A 26,891-nucleotide genomic window follows, 5' to 3' on the forward strand; every position below is an offset into this window, starting at 1 on the left:
TTTTACGTCTTTTCTTTATTTTCTCATCCTCTCGCTGTCCTTCCCCAGGGACAGAGCTATGGCCAGTTGCTAAAGCGGGGAGTGTGCAATGCTGCCTGCAGGGGTGTATTCACGTTGGAGTGGGACGTGGCAGAGGAACACACCGAAGCAGCTCCATTGGGGTGCAGTGGGGAGCAAAGGGGAGGCACAGACAGCCGCTGACCAAGTCGAGCCCCTCGACTCTATGTTTATTGCCATTGGGGTTGGCACACCTAAGGAGTTTGGGACTCTATGCAGGGCAAGCCGTGGGATGGCTGGGATCAGTCCATGGTCCAAGGGAGGTGGAGGCCCAAGTCGCCCATCTTGGCCTGGTAGATGGCATTGAACTTCTCATTCTGCTCTGGAGAGAAGTGCTTCTTCCAGTCCTCCATGACACCTGGGGAAAGACAGTGGAGGATCAGTGTACACCACAGCAACTGTGGGTCCCTCAGACAGATGGCAAAGATGGCCCTGTTGTCCTCATTGGATAGAAGTAGTGTGGCAGACAGGGGAGAGAGAGGCAAGGGCTCCACCAGGCCAGGGGGCCTGGCTACAGCAGGAGAGGCCAGGAAGGGCCCAGCCTCACAGCAAGCTCAGCCCTGAGATGCCCCAAGTGCAGTGTGAATGTGACAACCATGGTCTGCAGACTGTGGTCGTTTGGCTGCCCCAGAAGCCACGGTGCATTTGGCCACAGGGGAGTGGAGGTGCTGAGGGCCCAGGACACTGCATGAGTGAGACTTCGAGGGGCTCCGACCACCGAGCCCTGTCTGTCTCCCTAGGTCCCACGGGGATAGAGGCAGCACCAAGGCATTTTTAGGTGCTGTAGTGACAAGACTAGAGTCGTTAAATGAGGAGCCAGGACTCTCCCATCCCACGTGTCCCAAGGACACTTGCCGTGTGCCCAGAGATGCCGACAGCCCGATGAACACAGCATGGGGCTGCCTTTTGTTCAGAACTTTTCTAGAGGCTGCTCGCACGGCAGACCCCAGCCATGTGGCTGGTGCTGGCTGAGCTGTCTAGGTGTAAGCGACTTCCTCTCTGTCTCTCTTCTGTGGGCCGCACAGGCTACCATGTTGATTCTCAGACCATGAGGCCATAGGGTTAGGTCCTGCAGGGAAGGGGCTTCAGAGCCTGGACTCTGGGAACATAAGGGGTAGCAGCGTTGGAGCTGAGCGGGTCGGGGCCTCAGAATCACCGGGGGCAGAGGGGACCCTGCCCGTGGCAGCCACAACTAGGGAGAAGCCAGGACCTGGGTCGGCTGTGCACAGCTTGGGGCATCTCCTCTGTGGCTCACCCAGCCTTGAGAAGCGCAGCCTCAGGCAGGAGTTTCAAGGACACAGGGTCCTCAGAGGGAGGAGCTCCCAAGGCAGCGGGTCCAGGCATGGCCTCATCACAGGGAAGTGTGGGTGGCTCAGGCCCATGTTCAGTACCTTTCCGCAGGAAGCGGCCCCGGCTGGTGTCCATGACCTCTTTGGGCACCAAGCTGTAGTTGACCATGCTGCTCTGGCTCATGAAGGAGAAACTGCAGTGCTCCAGGACAAAGTCCTCTTCCTCAGATTTCAGTGGATGGCCCAGGAAGTCACTGAGCTTCTGCAGGGTGGTTCGGGGCTCCTGCACCAGAGGCAGAGATGCATAAGGGGGTCACCATGTGAGCCGAAACATGCTCTGTGTGAAGGAGGCTGCCAATCCTGTGGGAATTGTTACTGCAGGAAGTTGGGGAAACATACATGTCAGGTGGTCTTAGTGGCACAGCCTGTATTCTCAAAACTCCAGGAGGCTGAGGCAGGATTACAAGTTCAGGGCCAAACAGCAATTTATTGATTTAGCAAAGCCTTGTCTTAACATAAAAAATTTGAAAATGGGTTGGAGACTTAGCTCCCCAGTATTAGGGGGGCAACAAACATAAATATTCAATAATTTTAAAAATCCCAATAATGAAAGAAATGTAGTTAAACTGTGTCTCTGTCACAGAATATTCTATGGGAAAAAAAGTGCACTGAAATGTGACCTGAAAAGGGCAGGCTATAAAATGTCACATTGTGAGCTCTGCTGTTTTAAAGAAGCAAAGAAGAAAAAGTGTAGATAGGTGGATGAAGGGACGGGTGGACACACAGGTGGGTGGACACGGATGGGTGGACATGGATGGGTGGGTAGAGAGTGGACAGATAAAGGGATAGCGATGGGTGAATGCCAGCAGATAGGTGGGTGGGTGGCCAAAGGCAAGTACATGGTATCTTCCTCAGCCCTGATCGCTGGTGGGCTGCAAGGCCCACTTGGCCCCAGAGCTGCAGGGCACATCTCATAGAGCTGCTCTCACAGCCCTGCCGCCTTCGTATTCCGAGGTCACCAAACAGACCCAGGCCCTGTCTCTGGACCTCACCACTTGTTATGGTTGACACATTGTGCCATTTGAGAAGTTTAGAAGTTTAACTGAGAGACTCAGCAGGGAGCCAGAATCCTTACTTTGTAAATATCCTCAACTTGTGCACAGAGGTGGTGTGAGAGATACACCTGCCCTGGGGGAGGGTGGCCTGCATATAGTATAAGAGAGAAGAAGAAGCCTGTTTTCCCCTCTTTTGCTCTGGTTGCTTTTGCTGGCTGCTGCCTTGAAGTGTTGCCCAGTGCCATGCCACCCTGCCTTGAAGCCAACTGATTATGGATTGAAACTTCTACAAACAATGAGCTAAATAAACCTTTCCTTCCCTAATTTTGGGTGTCAGGTATTTTGTACCAGCAACAAGAGAAAAGTACCACCCAGCTGTAGAAAGGGAACCTGGACCCTGCCCAGCCCTTCGCAGCCGCTCTGTCTGAGTGAGAGTCCACTCCACGCATGTTTGCCGAGTCTCTGCCCTGGACCAGGCACCAGTGCTGGGGTGCATCAGTAGCCAGGAGATAAAGCCTGATTTCAAGGCCCAGGGCACAAAGCCCAGTGAGGACAGGAGGGGCATCCAGGTGTCCAGCATGCCTGGCCCCTGCCCTGCCCTGCCCCATCTCTAGTGGAAACCAGGCCAGCATCATCTCTAATTACAAAATGCTGAAAACAAACAAGAGTCCTGACAGTTGGGTGCACACCTGTAATCCCAGCAGGCCAGAGGCTGAGGCAGGAGGATCACTGTGGTTCCAGGCCAGCTTGGGTTACCTAGCAAGACCCCATCTTATGAAACACCCACTCCCAAATTCTGAGGAACAAAGCTATGGAATTAATAGTTTTATGCTAAAGAAAATGCATTTGGCATTTGTCTTAGTTACTTCTTACTCATCGCTGAGACAAAATACCTGATGTCCAAAGTTAGAAAAGGAAAGGTTTATTTCTTACAGTTTTTGGAGGTTTCAGTCCATACTCAGTTGGCTCCACGGCAGGGTGGCATGGCTAGGCCACAGTTCATGGCGGCTGCAAACAGCAAGGTAGAAATCGGCAAGAGAGAGAGACACACACCTTCTTCCTGCCATTACATCACATCCTGGCTCCATCCCTAGGCCGGTGTAGCACTCACACCCCCAATCCAAGCACTAGACAATGAACCAATCACAAATGTATAATGCAAAGGCATGAGGCTTGGGGGCCACCGACATAAACCATGACAGCATTCAAAGATCTTGTCACATTTCATAGAATTTGGTCATATCACAATGTCCTTTCTAAATTCAAAAGCTGTGGAAACCGAGTTTAACATTTGCTGGAAAAATCTGGACTCCACTGAGAGGCTGAATCAGTCACCACTGGCGCTGCTGGTGGACATGGCCATGTGGAGTGGGCTGGAGTGCTCAGGTCAGCCCACGCAGCCTCCGTGGCCCAGCCTCAGGAGGCTTCTGATTTTTTCCCTCATTCGAGACAGGGTCTCCGTGTCGGCCAGGCTGAGTCTGAACTGGACTCGAATAACCCACCTGTCTCAGCCTGCAGAGTAGCTGGGGTTACAGGGAGGCACCATCACATCTCACTTCCTTTCTTAATGTTTTCAGCTACTTCCCAAAGCAGCACAATGGCACACACCTGTGATCCCAGCTACTCGGGAGGCCAAGGTGGAAGGGTCTCCCAAATACAGGAGTTCGAGTCCAGTTTGGGCACCTCTGTGAGATGCTGCCTCAAAATAAAGAATAAAAGAATAAGATGCACTGGGAGTGGGGCTCAGTGTCAGTCTTGCCTGGAGTGCACGAGGACCCAGGCTCCAGCCTCAGGCCTGCCCCTGGGCACACTCCTGTGATCCCTGCTAACTGTAGGCTGCAGGAGGACTGTGGGTCCCAGGCTGGCCCGGGAAATGGACCGAGATGCGGTCTCAGAGGAAAAAAGCGTTCCTTCCCCTTGTTGTTCCAAACGGAAGCCTACAGTGCTCACATCCGAAACTGGAGCTGTGCCGGGAACTGTCAGTTCCTTGGCATCGCATGTGCTGTTCTCTGGCCCAGCAACAGGAAAGCCTGTTTGTTGATCAAGTGTAGTAACTTGAGGGAGGAACAGACAGATTGAATCTATTCGGAAACAAAGATGCTTCTCGGGCCTTCTCCAAGTTTAGTGGCGGGATCGAGGGCTTCAGCGGGGGGCTGGAAGAGACACCCACCTGGTGCAGTTCCTCGTATGTGACAAAGAGCATGTTCAGGTCCGGCTTCAGACCCAGCCACCCCTTCACGTGCTCAAACCAGGAGCCGAAGAAGCCTGGGGAGGAGAGATGGGGGAGGAGGCACTGGCCAGGCTCCCAGGAGGCTGCGGGGTGTGGTTTACATATAAAACACCCCGAGACCTCTAGTGTTGGGTGAGATGGCAGTGACTGGGACCCAGGTACTGGACTCGGTGGAGTCTCCATGGGTGGCTGGACCTGGAAGGGTATATCCTGTCCCCACTCCTTGCTCTCCAACCTGACCACCATGAGGTGAGCAACTGTCCTCTGCTGGGCCCTTTCTTCCTTGGAGCCAGCCATGGAGTGAAGCACCCCACACTGTGAGCCAAACAAACCTTGTCTCTCTCTCTATTTTTTTTTTTTTTTTTTTGAGATAGGGTCTCCGTATGTAGCCTGCACTGGCCTGAAAGTCACAGCAATCCTCCTGCCTCTGCCTCCTAAGTGCTGGGATAACAGGGCTGCAGCACCACACCTGGCTCTTCCTCTAAATTGTGGGTATCCAGTATTTTGTCCTATCGATGTGACAGCTGATAAATCCACTGGCCCATCAGCCAGCGGCAAGAAAATGGGGGTTCCCAGACCCACTGAGGCCCCCAAGACCTACCTTTGCCTTCAAGAAACTCATCCACAAAGTCCTCAAAGGAGTTGGGGTCTGGCAGGAAGTTGGCCAATTTATGGAAGTGGTAGAAGGAGACGAGCACGTCCTTGGGGTTCCGTGCCATGTATATCACCTTGAGGGGAGACCCGAGACCTCTGACCCAGCTCCTCCCCGAGCTCCCAGCGCTGTCCACAAGCCAAGGCGGGCAATGCTGGCCCTCGCCTGGCCCACCCACCTTCCGGTACCAATCTGGGCTTGGAGACAAAGCAGAGGCTCTGGCCATCCCTGCTGCTGCCTGCAAGTTCCCGCCCACCATGCCTCATGCCCATCACCTTACCCGGGCTTTGGAGCGCAGGACTGCAGGCCCGAGAGCCTCAGCATTCAGGTGGGAGGTGAGCAGGCGAGGCTGGCCGGGGTCTAGGCTGCCAAGCATTTTGACGAGGTTGCTCTGCTCCAGCCAGGGCGCACGCTGCCAGTTGGGGATGTGGTGGATGGGCCAGAGGTGGCCCTGACAGAAGATGAGGCTCAGCACCTGCTGCATCCACGTGGTCCCTGGGTGGGAAGAGGCGGGTGAGGTGTGGGGCTCTGAGTCCCGTGAAGGGGCAGTGTTTCCGGGACCGACCACCTGCTGGCCTGCGCCACCCCTTTGCCTGCAGCTGCTCGGGATTTCTAGGGACACGGCTTCGGCTTCGTCTACAGCGCTGCCTCTTCCTCCCACCCTTTCCTTTTGTTGCTGTTGTTTTGATTCTGTTCTGAGTCCTGGCCCAGTTGTTAGCTTTACAACATCTATAAGAAGAGAATAAAGAAATTCAAGTCCCTACCCCAAAGCCTCACCCTCAGGCCTTTTTGTATTTTGAGCCAGGATCTAAATTGCCCAGGCTGGGCTGGGACTTGCAATACTCCTGCCTCTACCGAGTATCCGGGGTTACAGCTGTGTGCTACCACTTCCTGCTTCAACAAACCTCTTTATGGAGTTAGATACTGAAGTTGTGAAAATGCAGATGCCAGCCAAGGAAAGGACAGGGCTGCAGCCTGGAGCCCCACAGACACAGCATAGAGCAAAGAAATGCAGTCAAGGACATGGATAGCGACTGACGGTCTTTGGCCAGAGCTGGTATTAGATCAAATTCCAGTGTGCACAAGTAAACTCTGCACAGAATGCGCTGGGGGATGTAGGCGCTGCAGCCGTGCGCACACAGGCAGGAAAGAGCAGGCAAATTCCTGTATAACCTGCGCATGGGACCCTGTTTCCAAGTGTCAGCAGCCCCAGGCACAGTTAGAGAAGCTCAGATTCAATCGGGGTGACCCTGTCAGTATGCACAGCAGCTGGATCCGCGTACTGCAGGTTGAATCTTGAACCCCGGTGTGCTGCTGGGGGAGGGCACATTAGGAGATGGGCTGCTGGCAGTGGTGCCACATGCTTGTAATCTTGCCCATGCTGGAAGCTGAGGCTGGAGGACACAGATTCCAGGCCAGCTTGAGCAATATAACAAGACTGTCTTAAACAAAAATATAAAAAGCTCTGAGGATGCAGCTCAGTGGCAGAGCTGCCGGGGCGCAACGTTTCACGTTACAGAAACAAAGCAAATAGAAAAGAGAAGATTGCCCGTTGGCCGGGTTGTGAGGCCCTCAGGACAACAGGACCTCGTTTCTTCCTCCTCGCTTTTCACTCCAGGCTGTGAGGTGAGCAGATTTGTCTACCGTGTGTGCCCTGCAAAGCAATGGGCTGGCCCACTGGGACTGGAACCTCCACTGTGAGTCCAAGAGGACTGATTAGGTATTTGTGGGACTGCGGCAAAGTGACGGACATGCTCCTCCCACGTGGAAGCTGGCCCCAGCCCAGAGGACAGGGGACTGGACCTGTGGCTGCGGGAGGAGGCTGGGTGGAAACCGGGTAAGGGTTGTCATCACAAATTAGAGACCACAGTGGAGCCACATCTGACTCAGCAGTAGCCAAGGCCCAGAGCAATCCCCACAGTGTGCCAGGGAAGAGTCCTGGGACTCGGCCTCTCTTGCCCTCACGGGGACCGTGGCTTCACGGGCCATTCTCAGGAGCCCTTAGTGGGGCTCCCCCAGGCTCTGTGTCCCCAGAGCTCCACTCCTGTTCTTTGCACAGCATAAGATGTGGATTCTACCCTAAGCCCTGGCTGTACACAGCGGCCAGGACCATTGCAGTTTGAGTTGCAGCAGTGAAGTTAACATAAATTTCTTCTACACAGTTTCATGGATAAAAGATTCATCCTGATGGACACAGTGGCACATTCCTGCAAGCTCAGTTACTCCAGAGACTGAGGCAGGAAGATTGCAGGTTGAGCCAGTGCAATTTGGAGAAGCCCTGTCTCAAAAGCTTTAAAAGAGCGGGACGTTCCGCTCATTGAGAGAGCATTTGTCTAGTGCGTGGGAGTCCTGGGTTTCACCCCGACCTTCACAAAGCAAAATAAAACAGAAAAAGATTCCCTGTAACCATAAACCTTAGTGACCTTGGAACATGACTGTATTTAGAACTTGCACCTTTGCCCTGAAGGAAGCGCTCAGAACTTCGTGCCTCATGCTGGCTGCCAGCATCGAGATCTCAGGCTTTGCTGCTAAGAGAAACAAAGGTTTCTTGTCACAAGCCTGAGACCGAGAGGCTTGGGGTTGGCAACAGCATGTGCTGTGTGCAGTGGGGAGACTGGGACAGCATGAGATTTATGGCATGCAACTGACAACTAATGAAGTGTTTCTGGGGTTTCCCTTTGGTTTTAGACCCTAAAAAAAAAAACCACAGTAAACTGGGCTGTGTGCCGTGCAGGTGCACTGTATGAAAGGGAGGGGGGTTCTCGCAGAGGGCCCCCTACAGAGGCCGTGGAATCAAGTGCAAAAGCGAGGCGCTGCTGCCAGGGAGGGCTGAGGTTCACGTGGCCCTGTGCTGTCAGTGTATCTCAGTCATCATGTGACACAGGTGCCCGGTTGTGGAGCAGGAGCTGGAGCCGGCTGTGTCTGTCCCATGTGCCCAGCAGCGGGGCTCAGGTGGGGGACTCAGGATAGAGCTCCACTGCCTCTGACAGGCACAGGCACAGGCACGGGACTCCCAGCAGCTCCAAGAACAGTGCCTGCTTCAGCCCCGTCGGGAGGAAGAGAGAGGAAGGTGGCAGGCTGGACCCAAACACCGAGCCTGGGAGCTGGTGACACGGGCAGCTCCTCCGCCTCCATAGAGCTGGCTCCAAATAAACCCATTCTCCTATTCACCTAGAAAGTGGCCTGAGCCATTTCTAAAGGAATGACATGACGGCAATCCCAGCCCCACTGCCCAGTGAACTCACAGCAATACGCTGGCCCAGCCATGGCCTTCCCCCACCAAGCTCCACACCCAACCCTTTTTAAAATTTTTATTTTCACACAGGGTCTCACTAAGTCACTGAGTTGTCCAGGCTAGGCTACAAATTGTGGTTCTCCTGCCTCAGCCTCCCAGAGTACAGGGATTATAAATATGCCTCTCCCCTCCCCTCTGTCTGTGTCTCTCTCGGTGTTTTTTCTCGTCTTGGGGGAAGCCGAGGCCTTCACATTCACACTGAACTACATTCCAGTGTTTATTTATCCTTTTGAGACCGGGTCTTGCTAAGCTGCCCACTTTAGGCTTGAGCTTGCAGCCTTCCTGCCTGATCCCCTGCATAGCTGGGATGACTGACCTGCGCTGCTATGCCCAGCATGGCCTGCTCTCCATGGCTGCTCCCTCCAGAGCTAAACTGTCTCCAGGCTGCTGCATGTGCCAGCCTCCCCCTGCCCCTGCCCTGCCAGCCACAGCCTATTCTGACCAGGCCCCCAGGTGCCTGTCCTCCCGGGATGACCTCACAGGGTTATCCCTGAGGAGGAAGTGTTTATGGAGGCACAGCTCTTGTGCTCAGACAGTCATCATGGGGCAGGAGAAAGGCTGTCTGTCTGCAGGGCCCCTGAACCCTCATCAACACCCCCCCCCAGGCCCTCAGTGCCTTCCTGCAAACACAAACATCACCCATGACCCCAGGGGTCCAGGGTGAGGACCCTGCCCAGATCAAGGGTGTGCGTCTGACACAGCTGGGCCACCCTTGGGGTTGGCTGGATCTCCTAGCCCAGGCCAGGGCTGGCGGAGCAGCGGTGGGGTACCCAGCTCTCACCTGACTTGGGGAACGTCACCAGCAGGATGTCCTTGTCCTGGAACAGGAAACTGCATGCCGCACGCAGAGACTCTTGGGTATGTATGAACCCTGGGAAGCGGATGCCATTGAAGACCTCAACAGTGTCCATGCTGGTGACAGAGAAGAGAGAGCTCACTGGCTGGACCACGAGTCTGGAGTCCTGTCACTAAAGCTGACATGGGTCATCCTGGGTGGCCCCTGGCCTCTATCCTGGGTACCCTTAGAGCCTATCGCAGGGAGCCTGGTCAGCCTTGACTGTGGCTGAGACAGGTCGGGCCCCTTGCCCTCAGAGCAGTGGTGCTGCGTGGTGGCCCTGTGTCCTCCTCGTGGTCCCCAAGCTATCCCTGCTCCTGCATCATGTTCTGGACATCAACCTGCTGCTGGAGCTGTGTTACTGTCACAGCTCCCTGTGGGCAGGGCTGGAGTGCCTGTCTCACCTGGAAACCCATGGCACGGTGGCCGTGATGGCAGCTGCAGTAACTGTCTGCCGAGGCCCAGGTGCCCAGCAGAGACCCCTGCTGCACACCCCATAGCTGCCCATACTCACCCTCAGCCCGCACCTGCCTGCTCTGCGCTCAGCCCAGCAAAGGGAGATGTGGCTGCACCCTGGGCAGTTAGTTCCAGGCAGTTAGTTCTGAGGAAACTCCACCCCAGGATCCCAGGATGGGACAGGAGCGGGCCTGTGGGGACGGGGGCGTGGCCCTGAGCCTTGGCCACCAGAGTGCAGGTGTCCATGAGCAGTGCTGAGCTCTACTTGCTGGGTGAAAGGGGGTGGCACGGCCACCTGGGGTGGGGATGGTGATAAGGAAATGTCACCTGTCCCATGGCTCTGTGTCAGAGAAGCTGGCTGCACCTCTGCCGCCAGGGAGCCAGGGTTCTCAGGTAACGCAGTGACATATTTGTGGTAACCCCCACACTGCACAGTGAGCCTGGCCCTCCTCCCTGCCCACAGCCCTGTGCCCTCCTCACACACCTGCCCCAGCCTCCCTCCCCAGCCAAGTCCAACTCTCCCAGGCCAGAGCAGTGCCAGGCAGGATGGAGTTTCCAAAATGTGGTTGTAGTAACAGCTTGGAGAGGGCCGCGTGCTGGGCGCCTGAGCTCCTGTCCTGGGAAACCAGATGCCCCACTGGGTGGGAGTCACTGCACTGGACAGCTCGGCTCCTCCTGTGGGTTACAGTAGCCGAGCTTCCTTCCCAGGGGAGACCAGACCAGAGAGGCCAGGCCTCTGTCAACGTGCAGGTACGGTCACATGGGAAACACGGGGTTAATGTGACCCAGGCTGCCTGGCCTCACAGCCCTTAGGGACACCAAAACAGCAGACTAAGGGAGGGACGTGGTTGGGTTTTGGGAAGACCCCGCCTATTCCCAGAAAAGCCATGAACGTCCCTCCCCCTCACTAGCTTCTCCCCAGCATGCAGAGGCCTATGCCGGCCTGTGGTGTCCCACTGAGCTGCACCCCAGCTCTGTAAGAATTTTGCCCAGTGGGCTTTGAATTTGAAACCCTCTTGCTTCAGCTTCCCCTCCCTGATTATTCTGTGACTCCTCAGACTTCTGGATGGACACACTGATTCTGAGCTGGGCTCCAGGTTTCCTTTTTTCTTTCCTTTACCTTCTTCTTCTTCTTTCTTCTTCCTCCTCCTCCTCCTCCTCTTCCTCCTCCTTCTTCAGACAAAATGTCACTGTGCAGTTCAGGCTGGTCTTGAACTCAGTATATAACCGGACTGGCCTCAAACCCAGGACGCTCTTCCTGCCTCAGCCTCCCGAGTGCTGGGATTACAGGTGAGGCCACCACGCCCAGCCCTCAGGCTTCCCTTTCTGTGGTCTCTGTGCTGTTTTGTCTCTCTGGTAACTGGCCCATTACCTTTGTGTCACCTCTTGGATTAACTTTTGAAAGTTCCTGTTGTTATTTTGGCTAACATGTAAATATTATTTCATGATGACCTCTGATCCTTTTTGAATATTTAAACTTTCTGACATCCTTGACAAATTCCATAAGTAGATTTCTTGCAACACTGGGGAGGCTGAGACAAGAGGTGAATGTGAGAACTTCAAGGTGAGACCCTCTCTAAAAAACCCTAATGAGTAGTAAGTAAATAATTAATAAATAAGTTTCTTGGCCTGACCTTAAACTGTCCTTGAAGCTTCTCAGCTGTCCCTGGAAATCCTCAAAGGATTTGTGCTCTTACCCGGCTACAAGAAAGCTGTTACAAAGTACCTAGGTTTATGGGAGATTAAATTTCAGGGAGCCAGGCGTGTTGCTCCCCTCTGCACTCCCAGAGGCAGAGGCAGGAGGACTGGAATTCTGAGCCCAGCCTGGGCAGCTCAGTGAACCAGCAGGACCAGACTCAAAGTAAAAAACAACAAAAGGCTGGGATGGGGCTCAGGGCCAGGGCCTGGGCTCCACCCGGACACCACGGGAGATCCCAGCTCGGGAAAGAGAGCTGGTCAGGAGAACTTGGCGGGTGAGCAGAGGGCATGGGGGGGGGGCAGGGCTCTCAGGGTAGAGGGGGGCCACAGCAGGGCCCTGTGGTCAGTGACCAGGGCCAGCCTGGGCAGCGACCTGCCCCACAGTGCCCTGGCAGTTTCTCCTGTCACGGCAGCCACTGACGAGGTCCTTCACCTTTATCCTTTGTTCAGTTAGTGTTTTTCATCAGGGTCGGACAAGCATGACTATTTGATCTGCCAAAGTGGAAAGATTTGGCCTCCCTGAGCTGCTGGTTCCTGCAGCGGTGAGAGGTCTGTGGTCCACAATGCTGCTAAGGTCCTGGAAATGCATGATGGTCCCGTGGTATCAGTACTAATTCCAGAACTGTCGATGTCGCTCCCGGCCGGCAGGAAGGACACACGACAAAGTCTGGCAGTGGACAACCTTTTCTTTTATTTTCCTTCTCCGTACAGCCTGCCCTGGGATCGCTCCCAGCCGAAGCCTCCTTTGGTCCGCTCCCCGCGGCTCCTTCTGAGCTTCTACTTCCGGGCTTCTTCTCCCCCCCCAGGGGTGGCACCAGTATATATACGGATACAGTGTCCAATCATGTTAAAGTAAGCAAGGCAAGCTGATTGGCTAACATCATCAGTTGCCAGGCAGACTATATTGTTGAGCGGGTTGCTTACGCGGTAAGCAGGAAACTAACGTGCTCGATGGGAGGGGTAATCTACCTCAGGCTTTACTCTTTACTACAGGCCTCACGTCCGCCAAGTGAGGCGACCGGGCTCGGGGCTGCGGCTCCCAACATCTCCCCCTTTTTTATTATTTTTTTATGAATGTGCGCATCGTAGCCCTTCCTGGACTGGGTGCAGAGGCTTATGCCCTATGTGTAGGCCCACCGTAGGTCCTTGGCTTAGACCCTGGTCGGCCGTCCCATGGTCCGCCAAGGCCCTGAGGCCCTCATCCTTTTTCTAGGGCCAGGCACAAACTGGACGGAACCTGGATGCACACAAGCTTGCACTCATTTTCTCTCCGTAAAGAAATCCCCTCGGAGAGAAATTTAGACCTGGGCAGCATCTAACAGTCCAGCGGCTTACGTGCAGAATGGGGTAGGGCCTGGCTTAGGTTGAGTCGCACCAGGGGAGTACGCTCTTACCCGTCATTGACTCTCCTACCCAGCTATGTCATAATTTTTTAGAGGAGGAGTGTGGGAAGCTCACCGTCCCTAGACTCGGTCGTAGGCTAGGCGAGCGAGCCATGCATATGCCTGAGGATCTTCTTGTCCATTTCGGGCTACCGCTATTTCTATTCATCTTGTTGGTTGGTCTGTGATGGATCTCCGGTAGGGCAGGTCTGATCTTCAGTCGAGGGCTTTGTCGCCCGTGTCAGTCTCTCCGGTACCCACAGTGGTTCTCGTCCCGATTCCTGTGGGAAAACACAAACCGCGCCTCGGTTCCAGCTGACCACTGGATCCGGGCCCATCCATTGTCCTGTCAGGACATCTTTCCACTTCACCCACCCTTTATGGTTGGGGGAAGGGTTGCAGTGCTCCACGGCTGGGGAGCAATTATCATTATTTAAATTTAAAAAATTGTGTGTGAATAGTGCCATGGATAATCGTGCCTTTGGGGCCAGGCCTTGGCCTACTCCCCCTTTTTGTTTTTGTAAAATTTTTTTGAGGCTTCTATGAGCCCTCTCAATGATTCCTTGACCTTGGGGATTGTATGGGATACCATGTTTTAATTGGACCTCCATCATTTTGCAGAACTCATTGAAGGCTTTGCCTATATAGGCTGGTTCATTATCAGTTTTTAATATTTTTGGTTTGCCCCATGCGGCCCAAGCCGCCAGGCAATGATTGATCACATTAGACACTTTTTCACCTGTTTCTGCTGTTGCGAATATGACGTGAGAACAGGTGTCTGTGGAAACATGAACATATTTAAGAGTCCCAAACTCCTGTATATGTGTGATGTCCATCTGCCAAACATCACCAGGGATCAAACCTCGAGGGTTTACTCCCATCGGTATGGCAGGTTTGTATGTGGCACAGGAGTCACATAGTCGCCCGATATCTCGTGCATCTGCTCTGGAAACATGGAAATGGTTTGCTAGTGTCCTGGCATTGACATGAAACTTATCATGGAAGGCACGGGCTCGCTCGATTGGTGTTAGTAAGGTAAAAATCCATAACGGGCGAGTGGCAGTATCAGCAGCCGCATTCCCCTGTGCCATGGGCCCCGGCAGGGATGTATGTGCTCTTATGTGGGTGGTGAAGACCTTATGGTGTCTGTTTTGAAGCAATGTCTAGATAGACAGGAACAGCCCAGCCACTGTGGAAGTGGATCTAATTAAACCGGCAGTCTCAAGCACTTGCATAGCATTGACCACATACCTAGAATCGGAGACAATATTAATGGCTTCTGAGAACCGTTTAAGAATCATTTTAACGATCTGCAGTTCCACCACCTGAGGCTGATCAGGTTCAAATTGTATGGTAACCGGGGGCTTGCCTAGGATCACATAGGCGCCTATCCCCGTCTTGGAGCCATCTGTGTATATTGTAGTTGCTGGAACTAATGGCTCAGAGGCAGTAACCTTTGGAAAAATTATAGGGTGCTGAGTGACAAATGACAAGATAGGGTCTTTAGGGTATTGATTGTTTATATCCCCATGGAAAACACATCTCAGAATGGCCCATGTATCTATGCAGGCAGCCAGGGTCTTGATCTGGCTGGCGGTATAGGGTACTCGGATGGCTTGTGGTCCTGAGCCAAAATGTTGGACAGCTCTATCATGCGCTTCAAGGGCCAATGAAGCGACTGCCTCCGGGTAATGCTCTATGACTTTTGCAGGTGAGACCTTAGGGTGTATCCACAGTAATGGTCCTTTCTGCCAAATCACCGCTGTGGGCTGTAGACTAGTCTGTAGCAAACAGACATCAAAGGGTCGCCCTGGTTCAATTCTGTGTAAGGTAGCCCCACCTAAGGCTTTTTCCACTCTCTGTAAGGCAGCTCTTGCCTCAGGAGTGAGCCTCCTGTGGGAGGCTATATCTGGGTCTCCCTTTAGAAGGTCGAACAGGGGTTTGAGATCTGAATTTGGTATATGTAAATATGGCCTAATCCAATTAATGTCTCCCAATAGCTTTTGCATGTCATTTAGGGTCCTAACGCCATCCGTCCTAATGGTGACCTTCTGTGGAGAGACTAGCATAGGGGAGATTTTTGCGCCTAAGTAGGTCACCATTTCTCCTCCCTGAATCTTGTCGGGGGCAACATGCAGATTAGCTTGTCTCAGGGCCTCGACCAACTGGCCGAGCATATTATTTAGCATGTCTGGGTCCCTGCCGCTGAGCAAAAGGTCGTCCATGTAATGCACACATCTTATCTTGGGAAAGGATTTCCGTAGGGGGGCCAGTAGGGAATCAAGGTAAATCTGACACATAGTGGGACTGTTGGCCATACCTTGGGGCAGCGTTATCCACTCGTATCTGAGATCAGGGCTTTCTTGGTTAATGGTGGGTAAAGTAAAGGCGAACCTATGAGTGTCCTCTGGATGCAGGGGGATTGAGAAGAAACAGTCTCTAAGATCTATAACATAAACTGGCCAGGACTGAGGGATGGCTGAGAGAGCTGGCAGCCCCCTCTGGACCGCCCCCAGGGACTGCATCTGCGCGTTGACCGCCCTTAGATCATGGAGCAGCCTCCATTTGCCAGACTTTTTCTTAATTATAAAAATGGGGGTGTTCCATGGGGAGGTTGACGGCTTAATGTGTCCTAATCTAAGTTGTGTACTGACTATTTCTGACAAGGCTAATAGCTTCTCCTTAGGCAGGGGCCACTGAGGTACCCAAACCGGATCATTTGACCTCCAGGTGATTTTGATCGAAGTGGGTAGGAGAGCTTCTTCAGCGGCCCCTAAGAAAAACCCAGCCCTTGCCTACCTTTTTTGTTCTCTACTGGTATTGGGGATGTCCGACCCTGTAGGGCATTGCCCAAGCCTTTGCCGGGGGTATATCCCTGGTTCCTGAGTATATCCTTAGCCTGGGGGGAGCAGTTTGACGTAAGCGTGACATCCATCTGAGTGAGGATGTCCCTTCCCCATAGAGACACTGGCAACTGCAACACAAATGGTTGGAAATGGCCCTGATGACCCTCCTCATCGCACCAGAACAGGGTTGAAGCACTAACCTGAGGAGCTGACACCATCCCCAGGCCCTGCAGCGTGTTATCTGCAGTGTTGGTGGGCCAGTTGGAGGGCCAATCCTTTCTAGAGATAATGGAACGGTCAGCTCCTGTGTCTAGGAGCCCTGTTATATTCTTGCCATTGACCTTAAGTGAGAGCATGGGCCTTTTATCAAGTATTATATGGAGTCCCTCGAAGACTTCCCCTGAGGAACCGAAACCTTGACTTTCTCTAATTTTCTGCTTTGAGGGGAATCTCTTGTGGAGACTGGGGAGCAGCAAGAGCTGCGCTATCTTGTCTCCTTTATTGATTACCATAGTACCCACAAGAGATTGAACCATAATTTTAATGTGTCCTGTGTAGTCTGAGTCTATGACCCCCGGGACTACTATGAGACCCCGAAGGGCCGTGGAGGATCTCCCGATCACCAGACCCACGGAATTTTCGGGTAACGGTCCCTTAAAGGTGGTTTCAACCACTTGGACACCCATATCAGGCACTAATATAAGTTTGGAGGCGACACTGAGGTCCACACCTGCTGACCCAGGGGTGGCCCTTGTTGAAGGCTGCCATCCTGAGCTGTCCTGTCTCTGGGGCGGGGGCCCGCCTGTGAAGGGGGCCCCCTCTGGCCGTTTTTTGGCCCTCTAGCATCTCGTCCACAAATACGGTTGCCCTGAGCATCAAAGACCGACGTACACTCCTCAGCTTTGTGTGATCCCCTCTTGCATCGCCCACAAACATATGGTTCTTCATTCCTAGGGCGAGGCCTAGCATCTGCATTGTTTGGGCAATGACGTTTAATGTGTCCTGGCTCCCCGCAGGCAAAACACCCTTTAGCCTTACATTCCCCTTCTAACCCGCGAGGTCCCCTCTGCTGTACAGCCGCGGCCAGGAGAGCAGCCACTCCCGAGTTGGAGAGCGGCCCCCCTATCTCTCTACATATCCTAATCCAGGCGTTGAGGTCCTTGTTCTTATGAGGAGCTATCGCTGCCTTGCACTCCTTTGTACATTGCTCAAAAATCAGCTGCCTTACCAGCGGTCGAGCCACTCCCGGATCAGAAAATATCTTATCGGCAGCATCTTGCATTCGGGCCACAAAGTCAACAAATGGCTCTGTGGTACCCTGAATTATTTTTGAAAGACACAAGGAGGCTGTTCCGGCACCACTTACCTGCTTCCAGGCGCGGAGCCCTATGGCGTTGATTTGTTCATAGACAGCGCCGGGGAACTGAGTCTGATCATCAGCGTGCCGACCTTCTCCCATAAGCATTTCCTTGTTCCACCCCCGGTTTCCCCGACTGGCGTTTCTCTCAGCCTGCTCTGCAGAGAACTCTGCGTACCAGGCTCGCCAATCCAGGTAACTACCCGAGGGCAGACACGCCTTTGCCAGCTGAATCCAGTCCGCGGGGGTGAGGGGCCCAGAAGACAGGTTCTCCAGCATGGCAATGGTGTAAGGCGCAGTCGGCCCAAAGGTTGTAACTGCATTTTTAAGTTCTCTAATCTGCTTTATCTCAAAAGGCTCCCATGCATTACGTCCCTGGCCCATAGCTACTTGTACAGGAAATATCCCGTAGGGGCCACTATCTATCCCAGGTGGTGGATGTACCTCATGAGACAAACGTCCCCCCTGCCAAAGCCGCCTGTAAAAATACCGACCCGCCGGCGGCGGAGCATAAGACGGCGGCCATGATTGGGCGGAAAATGGGGGCCCGTGCATCACTTCCTGTTCTGGCGAAGGGGAAGGGAGCTCCCGGGCGGCCGCCTCGCGGCGAGGGATCGCCTCCGGGAACAGCCCCCAAGGTGGGGCGGAAGGCTTCGCCTCCCTCTCGCGCCGGGGAGCGCTCAGGAGCTCTCTACTCCTCCGCAGACCAAGTTGAGCGGAGCGCAATTCACGGCGCAACGCTGGGAAAGAACCCTGCGACTCCTTATTGAGCGACTTAGGCTCCTGACAGCTGGTCTCTTTGGCCTCCTTGCCATTCAACTTTCCCTCGTACTCCGAGTCAGACGACTCCGAGGCTAGAGCCCCGTCCTTCTCCTTAGCATCTTTGTTCCCCTTGACGGGCCCCTCTCGGGAGCTCCCCGACTGGGCCTGCTCAAATACCCTGCGTACTTTTGTAAGCTCTTGAGAGCTTTCTCCACAACCACCCTCGCTCTTAGTGTTGCTACCTAGCATGTTTCCCATCTTTTAATATGTTACTCACCGCGTGAGGCCCAAGGAATCCGCCACTTACGTGTGAGCCTGAGGGGAGTCTAAAAGCCCTGTAGGTGCGCGCCACCCAGAGCCCAGGCTTATCCCCAACTCACCTGTCTCACAGCTCTGTACTGGAGCGTTGTCCGCTGTCACGTCTCGGGGGTGATCAGTCCCCGTGCGGGCCTTCAAATGTCGATGTCGCTCCCGGCCGGCAGGAAGGACACACGACAAAGTCTGGCAGTGGACAACCTTTTCTTTTATTTTCCTTCTCCGTACAGCCTGCCCTGGGATCGCTCCCAGCCGAAGCCTCCTTTGGTCCGCTCCCCGCGGCTCCTTCTGGGCTTCTACTTCCGGGCTTCTTCTTCCCCCCCAGGGGTGGCACCAGTATATATACGGATACAGTGTCCAATCATGTTAAAGTAAGCAAGGCAAGCTGATTGGCTAACATCATCAGTTGCCAGGCAGACTATATTGTTGAGCGGGTTGCTTACGCGGTAAGCAGGAAACTAACGTGCTCGATGGGAGGGGTAATCTACCTCAGGCTTTACTCTTTACTACAGGCCTCACGTCCGCCAAGTGAGGCGACCGGGCTCGGGGCTGCGGCTCCCAACACAGAACTTTTCTTGACTTTCTTACTTTGTATTGATTTTGTAGTACCAGGGATTGGACCTAGGCAGATAATGCCATGAAGCCATTCAGGCTAGCCTTGAACTCAGTTGGATCTTAAAGCAGCAATGATCCTCCTGCCTCAGCCTCCTGAGTGCTGAGATTACAGGTATATACCACCATACCTGGCTCTCTCTCTCTCTCTTTTAATCTGTTATCTTTTTATTTATTATTATTATTATTGTCTTTTTCCTTTTTATCAGTACCAGGGATTGAACTCACGACTGCCTGCTTGCAAGGCAGGCGCTTATGCCACTGAGCTAAATCCACAGCCCCTATCTTTTTATTTTGACACAGAGTCTCAGTGATCAGGTAAACAACATACAGCAAATAGCAAGAAATTGACCAGGCAACAAACACACAATTCTGCTCAGCCTTCTAGAGTGCTGGGATCACAGGCATGTGGCACCATACCTAGCTTCAATTATATTTTTATAGTAAACTCTCATTAGATTCCTAACCATGGCCACATAACTAGTTTTAGTAATTTTCATCCAATGCTCTTTTTCTTTAGACGTGATCTCACTGTGCTACCAAGGATGCTCTTGAACTCTTGGCCTCAAGAAAGCTTCTGGCTTTAGCCTCCCTTGTAGCTGGAATGACCCCCTCAATCCCGTGCCACTGCACCTGGCTTCTAAATTGCTCTCATCAGCTACAGTCCAGACTTCGACAGAAAGGATGCTCCAGGAAGCCCCAGCAGGGCATCTGACAGTCTGGCTTAAGCGACTGTGAGATCACACTTCCAGACTGAGTCCGGACTCCCAAGCCCAATTAGGAAGGCCGGTGGGTTCGGGAGAGGCTGCTGCAGAGAGCAGCACAAAACCGACTCTCTGGCTGGGCGGACTGGTAAAGTGCAGTCACGACTTGCATGAGGTTATCAAAATTGGCTCTCTGATGTTCTATTTTCTGCACATAAAAAACTCTTCCCCTTTCTTCTGAAGCTATCGATGATTTGTAAATATCTTGCAAATTATCCTTTTGTTAACCAGATATTTATTTTTGCCCTTGCCTGGTACACCTTGAAATTGAAAACTGTTATCAAAAGCTCTTAAAGCTCTTTTCTCCGTGGCAGTACAGTTATTTGCAGTTTCAATAAGCAACTGTCCTCCTCGGTTTTGATGACAATGTCATTTAAAAGTGAGGCACAGCCTCGCATACTGGCACATGCCATTCAGGGGGTTAAGGCAGCAGGATTGCTGGAGCCCAGGAATTCAAGATCAGGCCAGCCTGATGACAAAGTGAGCGTACAGTCAGACCTGACCGCATGGTGAGCAGGAAGTAATGCCAACCTCACAGAGCACGTGCTGCCAACTCTTTCCCAGAAGGGTTGGCCCTGCCCCCAGCTCCTGCCACAGAGGGATGCAGGCTGCCTTCTCTTCTTTCCGGTCCAGAACGTTTCTGGGGACCTCAGGGAAACCTGCAGTTACTGAAGCAAAGTCCAGTGAGGAACTCCTGGCACAGCTCCCTGGTCCTCAGTGCCTTCAAAGCCCCGTCCAAGAGTGTGTCCAGAAACCCTTCTACAAGACTGTTATCACCCTGCTGTGCCTACATAAACAATCGGGTCAGATGCAAGGAGACCAGGTTGTCTCACTGACTTCCACAAACTCCGAAGAGCATGCCCCAGGGAGGATGACTGCTTGTAGACCTCGGTTTGTGGACATCCAGATGCAGAAGATGGAGCTGGGCACTTTTCCTAGAGGAAATCAGAGGAGAACAATTCATGGCCTTGATCTTGGCTTTGATGTTAAAGCCATGATGCCGCAAACAGGCAACTTGCATGCTGGGCCACAGCCGAGGGCACCTGGGCCAGCTGGGCCAGGAGCAGTGGTAAGGCCCTTGGCAGACCTGACTGGCAACTGGGGTATTCACTCCTGCCTTCCAGTCAGTGCGGAGACTCCAGTGCCCGAGGAGCCACATGCTGCCTGCTCACGGCTACAGCGTGGCATACACCACTGCTGTGTCCCTGCCACATCCCAGCCAGCAGGAGGACACAGGAGCCTGAGGCCCTGACAAAGGACGGTGCTGTGGTGGGCAGTGCAGGCGACCCTGGGACCAGTACTGCCTTAGAAATGGAGTGGGGGGGGGCTGGGGATTTAGCTCAGCGGCATAAGCGCCTGCCTTGCAAGCAGGCAGTCATGAGTTCGATCCCTGGTACAAAAAAAAACAAAAAACAAAAAACGGAGTGGAGATCGTGTTCCCAGCTGAGCCACCTGGGAGGACCTCCTGGATGAGGACAGATGTCCATGTCTGTGATGCTGTCCCCCTCCACCCTGCATAGGTGCTATGGACACGGCGTTGGACAAGAGTGGTACAGATCCTGCCTTGAGAGCTGACTGCAGAGGTGAGGGACGAGGGCACAAAGAAGGGCAGCACGACTGGGGCAGGAAGGGGGCAGGCTTGGGGTTTGCAGCAGCTCACAGAGGTCTGAGTGGGGTTGTGGCCACAGACGGCGAGTCAGGGCTCAGCAGGGGGTGAGCAGAGGGAGGGACTATGATGTCCAGCCTCAGTGGTCTCCAGACTCTGGGTTCGGGAGGGCCCAGCCACGGGGCTGAGGCTGCTTCAGAATGCGTGGACAGCAGGGTGGCTGCCTGGAAGTGGCTGGGACCCTTACAGGTACACAGGAGGTGGAGAGGAGGCTCTGGTGCTCTCAGGGCCCTGACTGCAGGTCCTGTGGAGACCAGGGCCGGCCTGGGAGGGTCCTCCCAGGTGAGGGGCCCAGAGGCAGCTGAGGAGGGGTACTGATTCCACCAGGACAGGGGCATCACAGATGTAGAGCCGACAAATGGATGCATGGCCAAACAGACAGACAGCTGAGCTTGAGAGGAGGGGGAAGTTTCAGGGCAAGGATGGGATGCAGAGGGAGGGTACGGTACCTGGCCTCAGTGTAGTTTTTGCCCTTCTGAGGGCAGAGTGGCAGCACATTCACCTTGCAAATTCTCCCACCCGGGGAACTGGGAACGCCTGCTTTCCGAGATTTCTCTCCCTCTTAAACCACTTTTGCCATTAAACAAGTGCAGATGCCAGAGCTGACCCAGGTGCCTCTCTGCTGGCCTGAGTCCCCTCTGGGCAAAAGGAGGATCAGAGCCTCATGTTGCAAACCTCCCCTGGTGGGGGCAGGGAAGCAAGCATTAGGACAGGGGCAGGAGAGGGGGTCACCTTGCTTGAAGGCAGCAGTGGTGGGGACTTGGGGCCACAGAGTGAGGCAGACTGGAGGTGGCCGCGTCTGTGAGCCACAGGAGACCAGCAGTGCAAGCTCTGACTCCTCAAAGCCAGTGCAGGGCCCGAGAGCGGAGCCCACAGTGGCTGCTGCTCCCTCTGGAACCTCGTTCAGGTCCATGCAGGATGGAGGCCAGGCCCACAGGAAACAGTGACTCTAGTAGGCTTCTTCCTAGACTTCTGCTGGAACCAGAAGGGAGCTACAGCCCTGCACGCAAGGTCGGATCAGCCGTTGGTTCTGCAAATAAAGGGCCGTGAGCTGGTACTGAGCTGCCCACAAACAGGTGCAGACGCAGAGTGTGACCAACTCTGAAGCACACGAGGTCCCATGCTTGCGTCGCCTGCGTTTCGAAGCTGTGTGCTTCTACTCCATGCTGCATGAGCCCTGGTTCCCTCTCGGTTCCTGGTTTTGTTCTCCTGAGAGAGCTCAGGGCAGCAGGTGCCCGTGTCTCCTGCTGGTGTCTGACCTGAGCACTTCCCTTTACCTGCTGGCCCTGATACCCCTCTTCCAGGAGACACCTGTGGGGCTGCCCTGAGCTGGCTGCCTGGGGAAAGGCATGGCCTTCGGGCCTTCTCTGTCTGCTGCCTGTCCTCAGCCGACCCAACTCCAACCCCGACTTTCCAATTTCCTGAGACAAATCAGCCCAAGGCCTTCAGACCCAAGGGACAAGAGCCAAGTTCTGCAAAGACTCAGCCTGATTGTCTAGGTTTGTTTTATTTATTTATTTCTGATTGTCCTTACTTTTCAAGAGCACACCTGGGGGAGCCAGGGATTTAGCTCAGTGGTATAAGCATCTGCTTGGTGAGCGTGACATCATGATACCAAACACACAAAAAACAAGATTGCACCTGGGTGACTGAGACAGGAAATGGATGCATCCTCCCGGAAGCCTGTGTTTCTCCTGACTCAGTTCCTAGCTCGTGATGTTTTGCAGGACTTGTCAGGACCATCACTCAAGTGCCCTAGCATATAGCCTAGTCCATGTACCTTGTGATGCCTGGCTTCTCTCACTTCTGTTGTGCGTGACATCTGTCCCTGCTGTCACACTAGCAACTGCCACTTGGTGACCAGTCACGCACATCAGTGTTCCTCTGTTGTCACCGTGACAGCAGCACTGAGATGGAATTCCTGGACTGACTGTCCCCACCCCAGAGTCCTGTGTAGAAATCCTGATCCCAGTGCGGTGGCTGTCAGAGTTGGAGTCTTGGGGAGGTCACCAGGTTAGAGTTCCCCAGAGGACAGCAAGACTTGCTCTCCACCATGGGAGGAGACAAGGAAAGGGCAGCGGTCAGCAGGCAGGAAGTGTACCCCGCCCAGCAAGCACCCTTCCTGCACATGCTCCTGAGAGCAGCAGCAGCAGCAGGTAGGAGAGAACAGGGCAGTGCTGTGGGCCATGCCTCGTGGTCACCAGTGACCAGGAAAGCCCCACATCCACAGCACAGGTGGGTGGCGAGTGGGGCAGGGGAACGGGCCTTGCATGTGACTGCAGCAGCAGGGCGCATGGACCACGATTTGGTTTCCGATCAGCTTCTGTGTACCTTGGTTGTTTCCAGTCTTCTTCGTTGCCCAGTGCTGGGGCTGGAACCGGGGTGATGCCCCAGCCCATTTCCACTTCTGGGCAACAATGTATCACACTGTGTGAACATCTGTGTACACCTATCTGTGTGGATTTGCACATGTGTCTTAGTACTTTTCAGTACACATGCTATAGCACCCGAGGCTGATGCAGAAGGATCACCTCAAATTCAAGGTCACCCTGGGCTAAAGAGTGAGTTCAAGGTCTGCCTGAACTACAAGACCCTATATCGATAAATAAATAAAATGTACAATAAAAAGAACAAGGAAGACTTCATGCCCTGATTTCAGCAGTCTAAGGTCTGACATTTACAGCATTGAGTCACCAGGTAGCCACGGCTGGCACAGCCACATTATCTCCACCTCACCCCTCACTCCTCCCCAGCCTGCCCTCCCATCTCCTCCCCTGCCTACACTCGAGATCCTGGCAGAGGCCTGGGAGGAGGAGAAGGTGGCAGGGTGGGGCCAGATCCTTAGGCTCTGGGGGCTGGGAGGGTTGCTGCAGCCAGGCCTGTACCTCCTCCAGGATGAGTGGGCTGTGGGCCGGGCTGACGGGCATTAGAGGGCACAGTACTCAGGGAGCCGTTGTTGGAGGAGGGCAGATGTCCCTGGGTGAAGCAGCAGCCAGGAGTTGGGGACAGGTGCAGGAGAGGAGTCACCAGAGGCCATTTATTGTTCTCAGAGAATGGCAGAGCCATGCTCAGAGTGCAGGTCAGCCTGGGAGTGGCTGCAGGAGGAGAGGGAGGGAAGAGACCAGGGAAACCCTGCGGTGTGGCAGGGACGCACCTCTGCACAGGGGCCGGCTTCCCTTTGGGCAGGGAGGACGTCCTTGTGTCCAGTGCAAGGGCATCTGCCTGTCTTGGCCAATGACCAGGGCCGTGTTGACCCTACAGGCTGGGGCTGCAGTGCTGGGAGCTGCATCCCCTGGGGTGGAACTTCACTAACTCAGCTACCAAGGACCCTTTTCCAGCTCAGCTCTATTGTGTCCCCCGAGAATCTTGTCTAGGCTTAATCCAAAATCAAGTAATGTTTCAGTGGTGTTTCTGTAAGAAACCTATCTTCCTCTGTTCCTGTCCCACTCTAATTCCTGTCCAGGCCACTGAGAGGGCACAGCCCCGACTGAAGGATGGGTCAAGTTCTCACCACACACCAAGAGCTGCCCATGTAGTGTGCAGCCCCTTGGCCCGTGCCATCCATGTGCTGTGGGGCTGCTCTCAGGATCCTGCAGAGACTCTTCCTCGGGAGCCCAGATGCTGCTTGATGAGGTCCGGGCAGGTACCCCGTACCACACAGATGCTTGACCTGCTCTCCCCCAGGAAATGCAGCACCATCTGAAGCCACTCTGGGCCTCGTGTGAGACCTAGGACCCTAACTCTGCCCCTCTGGATCTCATGAATCCCTTGGTCCACTGGTACCACCATGCCTCGGGTTACAGGGTGGGGAAACAATGCAGGACTCAGACCTGGGAGCCACCCTGGCCCCATCCTGCGAGGCCCTGCCCAGCCACTAGTGTGTTGTTACAATGTGGCCACTAGGGGGCAGAAGTCACAGACCTCATGACCAGAGATCCCTGTTTCCTGACCAAGCCTCAGAGACCTACGCTTGTCATTCCAAATCCCTGCCCTACCTCCAGGGCGCTGTGTTGTGTCTCAGATAAGACTCTGACCACGGAGGCTCCCAGCATCTTTCACATGCAGCTCCCTCCAGCCTGGACCACCTGGGTGTTGTCTCTGTCCCATGGTCCAGGTCCCAAGGTCCTCCCCTGAACTCTGTCTACATCTGGAGGGATTTGCTGACTAAGACTAGGTCAGATGCCAGTAAGATAAGGCGGCCTTGAATTTGCCCCACCCTGATGGAGGCGATATCACCACCACTGCCACCTTCACATCCTGGTCTTGGGCAGCTGGAGGATTGTGTCCTTGGAAATGACCTACAGGCACTGTGTCAGCTGGGCATCGGCATGGTTGGCAGGAAGACCTGAATTTCCTCAGGAGCCTGGTCCTGCTCTGAGGCTGCGGCCACTGGCAGTTGTCAGGAGGGGCCCAGAGCCATGAGGACTCCGACCTGGGGACCGGCCACCTTCTCCAGCCTCCCAGCTTGCTTCAGTTGCTGGTTCCATGTTCCCCAAAGTCCTGCCCACTCACGGGGCCATTGGCTGATTGCCGAGCAGGCTCGGAAAGGCTGCATGTGCTCTCCAGTCCCGCACCCCATAACTCACTCTGGGCCAGCTAGGTGGGAACATGGAGATCCAGCCCGAGGTCAGACCTCTGTGGGCTGGGGACACTGGCAGTGAGCCAGCAGTAAGCGGGGGCAGCCTGGGGAGCATGAGAGAGTGGGGGCAGCTGGGGCCAGGAACTGAGTTCCAGGAAGAGGATGCTGGGGTGGAGGCCAAGTCTCTCGGGCTGCTGGTCCCTGAAGGAGGTTCACCATCCATGCTGAAAGATCTGAAGGGACCATGCTTGTGCTTCCTCTGTAGTGGCACCAAGACCCGGGTACATTTATGGGGTCTGTTGCTCTCTCCTTGACCCTTGTTCCTCAACTTCCCTGAGGAAAGTCAAGGATCTCAAGATGACTCAGAAGGCCTAGTATGGGCAGAACCAGCCCTGCCACCCCACTACCCACACCCTGTCCGGATTCCCAGAGAGCCCAGTGCCCACTCCACCCGAAACCGCTCTCAGGCTGAATCTCCTGTGGCCATTCTCCTCTTCCAGCGGCTCATCCAGCCTCCCCAGTGAGCTGCTTCTTAGACACCCCCTCCTGGGGCTTTCTGGAGAGAAGCACTCTGCAGGATGGTTGCCAGCTGCAGGGCCACCAGCCCATGCCTCTCCCTGTGCCCTCTCACATGGACACATGGACTCAGACCTTCCCTCGGCCTTCCCAGAGCTGAGAGTGGGCTGAAATTTCTCTCAGCAGGCCCCTGGGGGCCTTCCCTATGGCAGTGTGAGTCTCTGCTCTACCTCACCTCCTCCAGGTGAAAGGTCTGTCCGCCCTTCTCCATGCACAGAGTCTCTGCCCAAGTCTTCCATCCCTGCCCACTGCATAGCCCCATCCCCAACTGAACCTCTCATCTCCTCATCTTGCACCCAGGTGAATTTGACCCTGCCTGGCCTTGACCCCTGCTTGTGTCCCTCTGAACTCTTCCTGGCAGCTCTTGAACCTGGGTCCCCTCCCCACGTAAAGATGTCCCACTGCTAGCCCTGAGCATAGCAGGGGCTGCTCCAGCCCGGGACAAGAGAAGGCCCAGCAGGAACG

At 54.4% G+C, this 26,891-nt stretch overlaps 1 protein-coding gene and 1 long non-coding RNA gene across 3 annotated transcripts; one reads left to right on the forward strand and one right to left on the reverse strand.

Moving 5' to 3' along the window:
* LOC100727894 (sulfotransferase 2B1-like) lies at positions 1–11,128 on the reverse strand. Of its 2 annotated transcripts, none has more exons than XM_063247846.1 (7): positions 10,990–11,128; positions 9,360–9,490; positions 5,564–5,778; positions 5,233–5,359; positions 4,572–4,666; positions 1,449–1,629; positions 1–415 (listed from the first exon to the last, which is right to left on the reverse strand). In XM_063247846.1, the coding sequence occupies exons 2-7, from the start codon at positions 9,487–9,489 to the stop codon at positions 300–302; spliced, it is 864 nt and encodes a 287-aa protein (XP_063103916.1). In that variant the 5' UTR covers position 9,490; positions 10,990–11,128; the 3' UTR covers positions 1–299. The 2 variants fall into 2 exon arrangements, with proteins under 2 accessions (XP_063103916.1, XP_003461240.1); XM_003461192.5 differs by lacking the exon at positions 10,990–11,128 and adding an exon at positions 9,928–10,066.
* On the forward strand, positions 4,662–23,909 carry LOC134475836 (uncharacterized). Its single transcript, XR_010047113.1, has 3 exons — positions 4,662–4,880; positions 5,006–11,842; positions 19,362–23,909. It is a non-coding gene; the product is annotated as an uncharacterized LOC134475836 (long non-coding RNA).
* The last annotated feature ends 2,982 nt before the right edge of the window (positions 23,910–26,891 follow it).

Source organism: Cavia porcellus, unplaced genomic scaffold, assembly GCF_034190915.1.
Source record: "Cavia porcellus strain 051 isolate PalLab524CR breed Dunkin Hartley unplaced genomic scaffold, mCavPor4.1 scaffold_4, whole genome shotgun sequence".
Classification (NCBI taxonomy): domain Eukaryota; kingdom Metazoa; phylum Chordata; class Mammalia; order Rodentia; family Caviidae; genus Cavia; species Cavia porcellus.

Bases quoted from the DNA above. Each gene is read 5' to 3' on its own strand.
- LOC100727894 (XM_063247846.1), bottom strand. From the start codon at position 9,489: ATGGACACTGTTGAGGTCTTCAATGGCATCCGCTTCCCAGGGTTCATA. The intron at 4,667-5,232 runs GTAGGTCTTGGG...TCTCCTCCCCAG, and splicing joins TGAGTTTCTTGAAGGCAAAG to GCTTCTTCGGCTCCTGGTTT. The intron at 416-1,448 runs GTACTGAACATG...GTCTTTCCCCAG, and splicing joins GGGCCGCTTCCTGCGGAAAG to GTGTCATGGAGGACTGGAAG.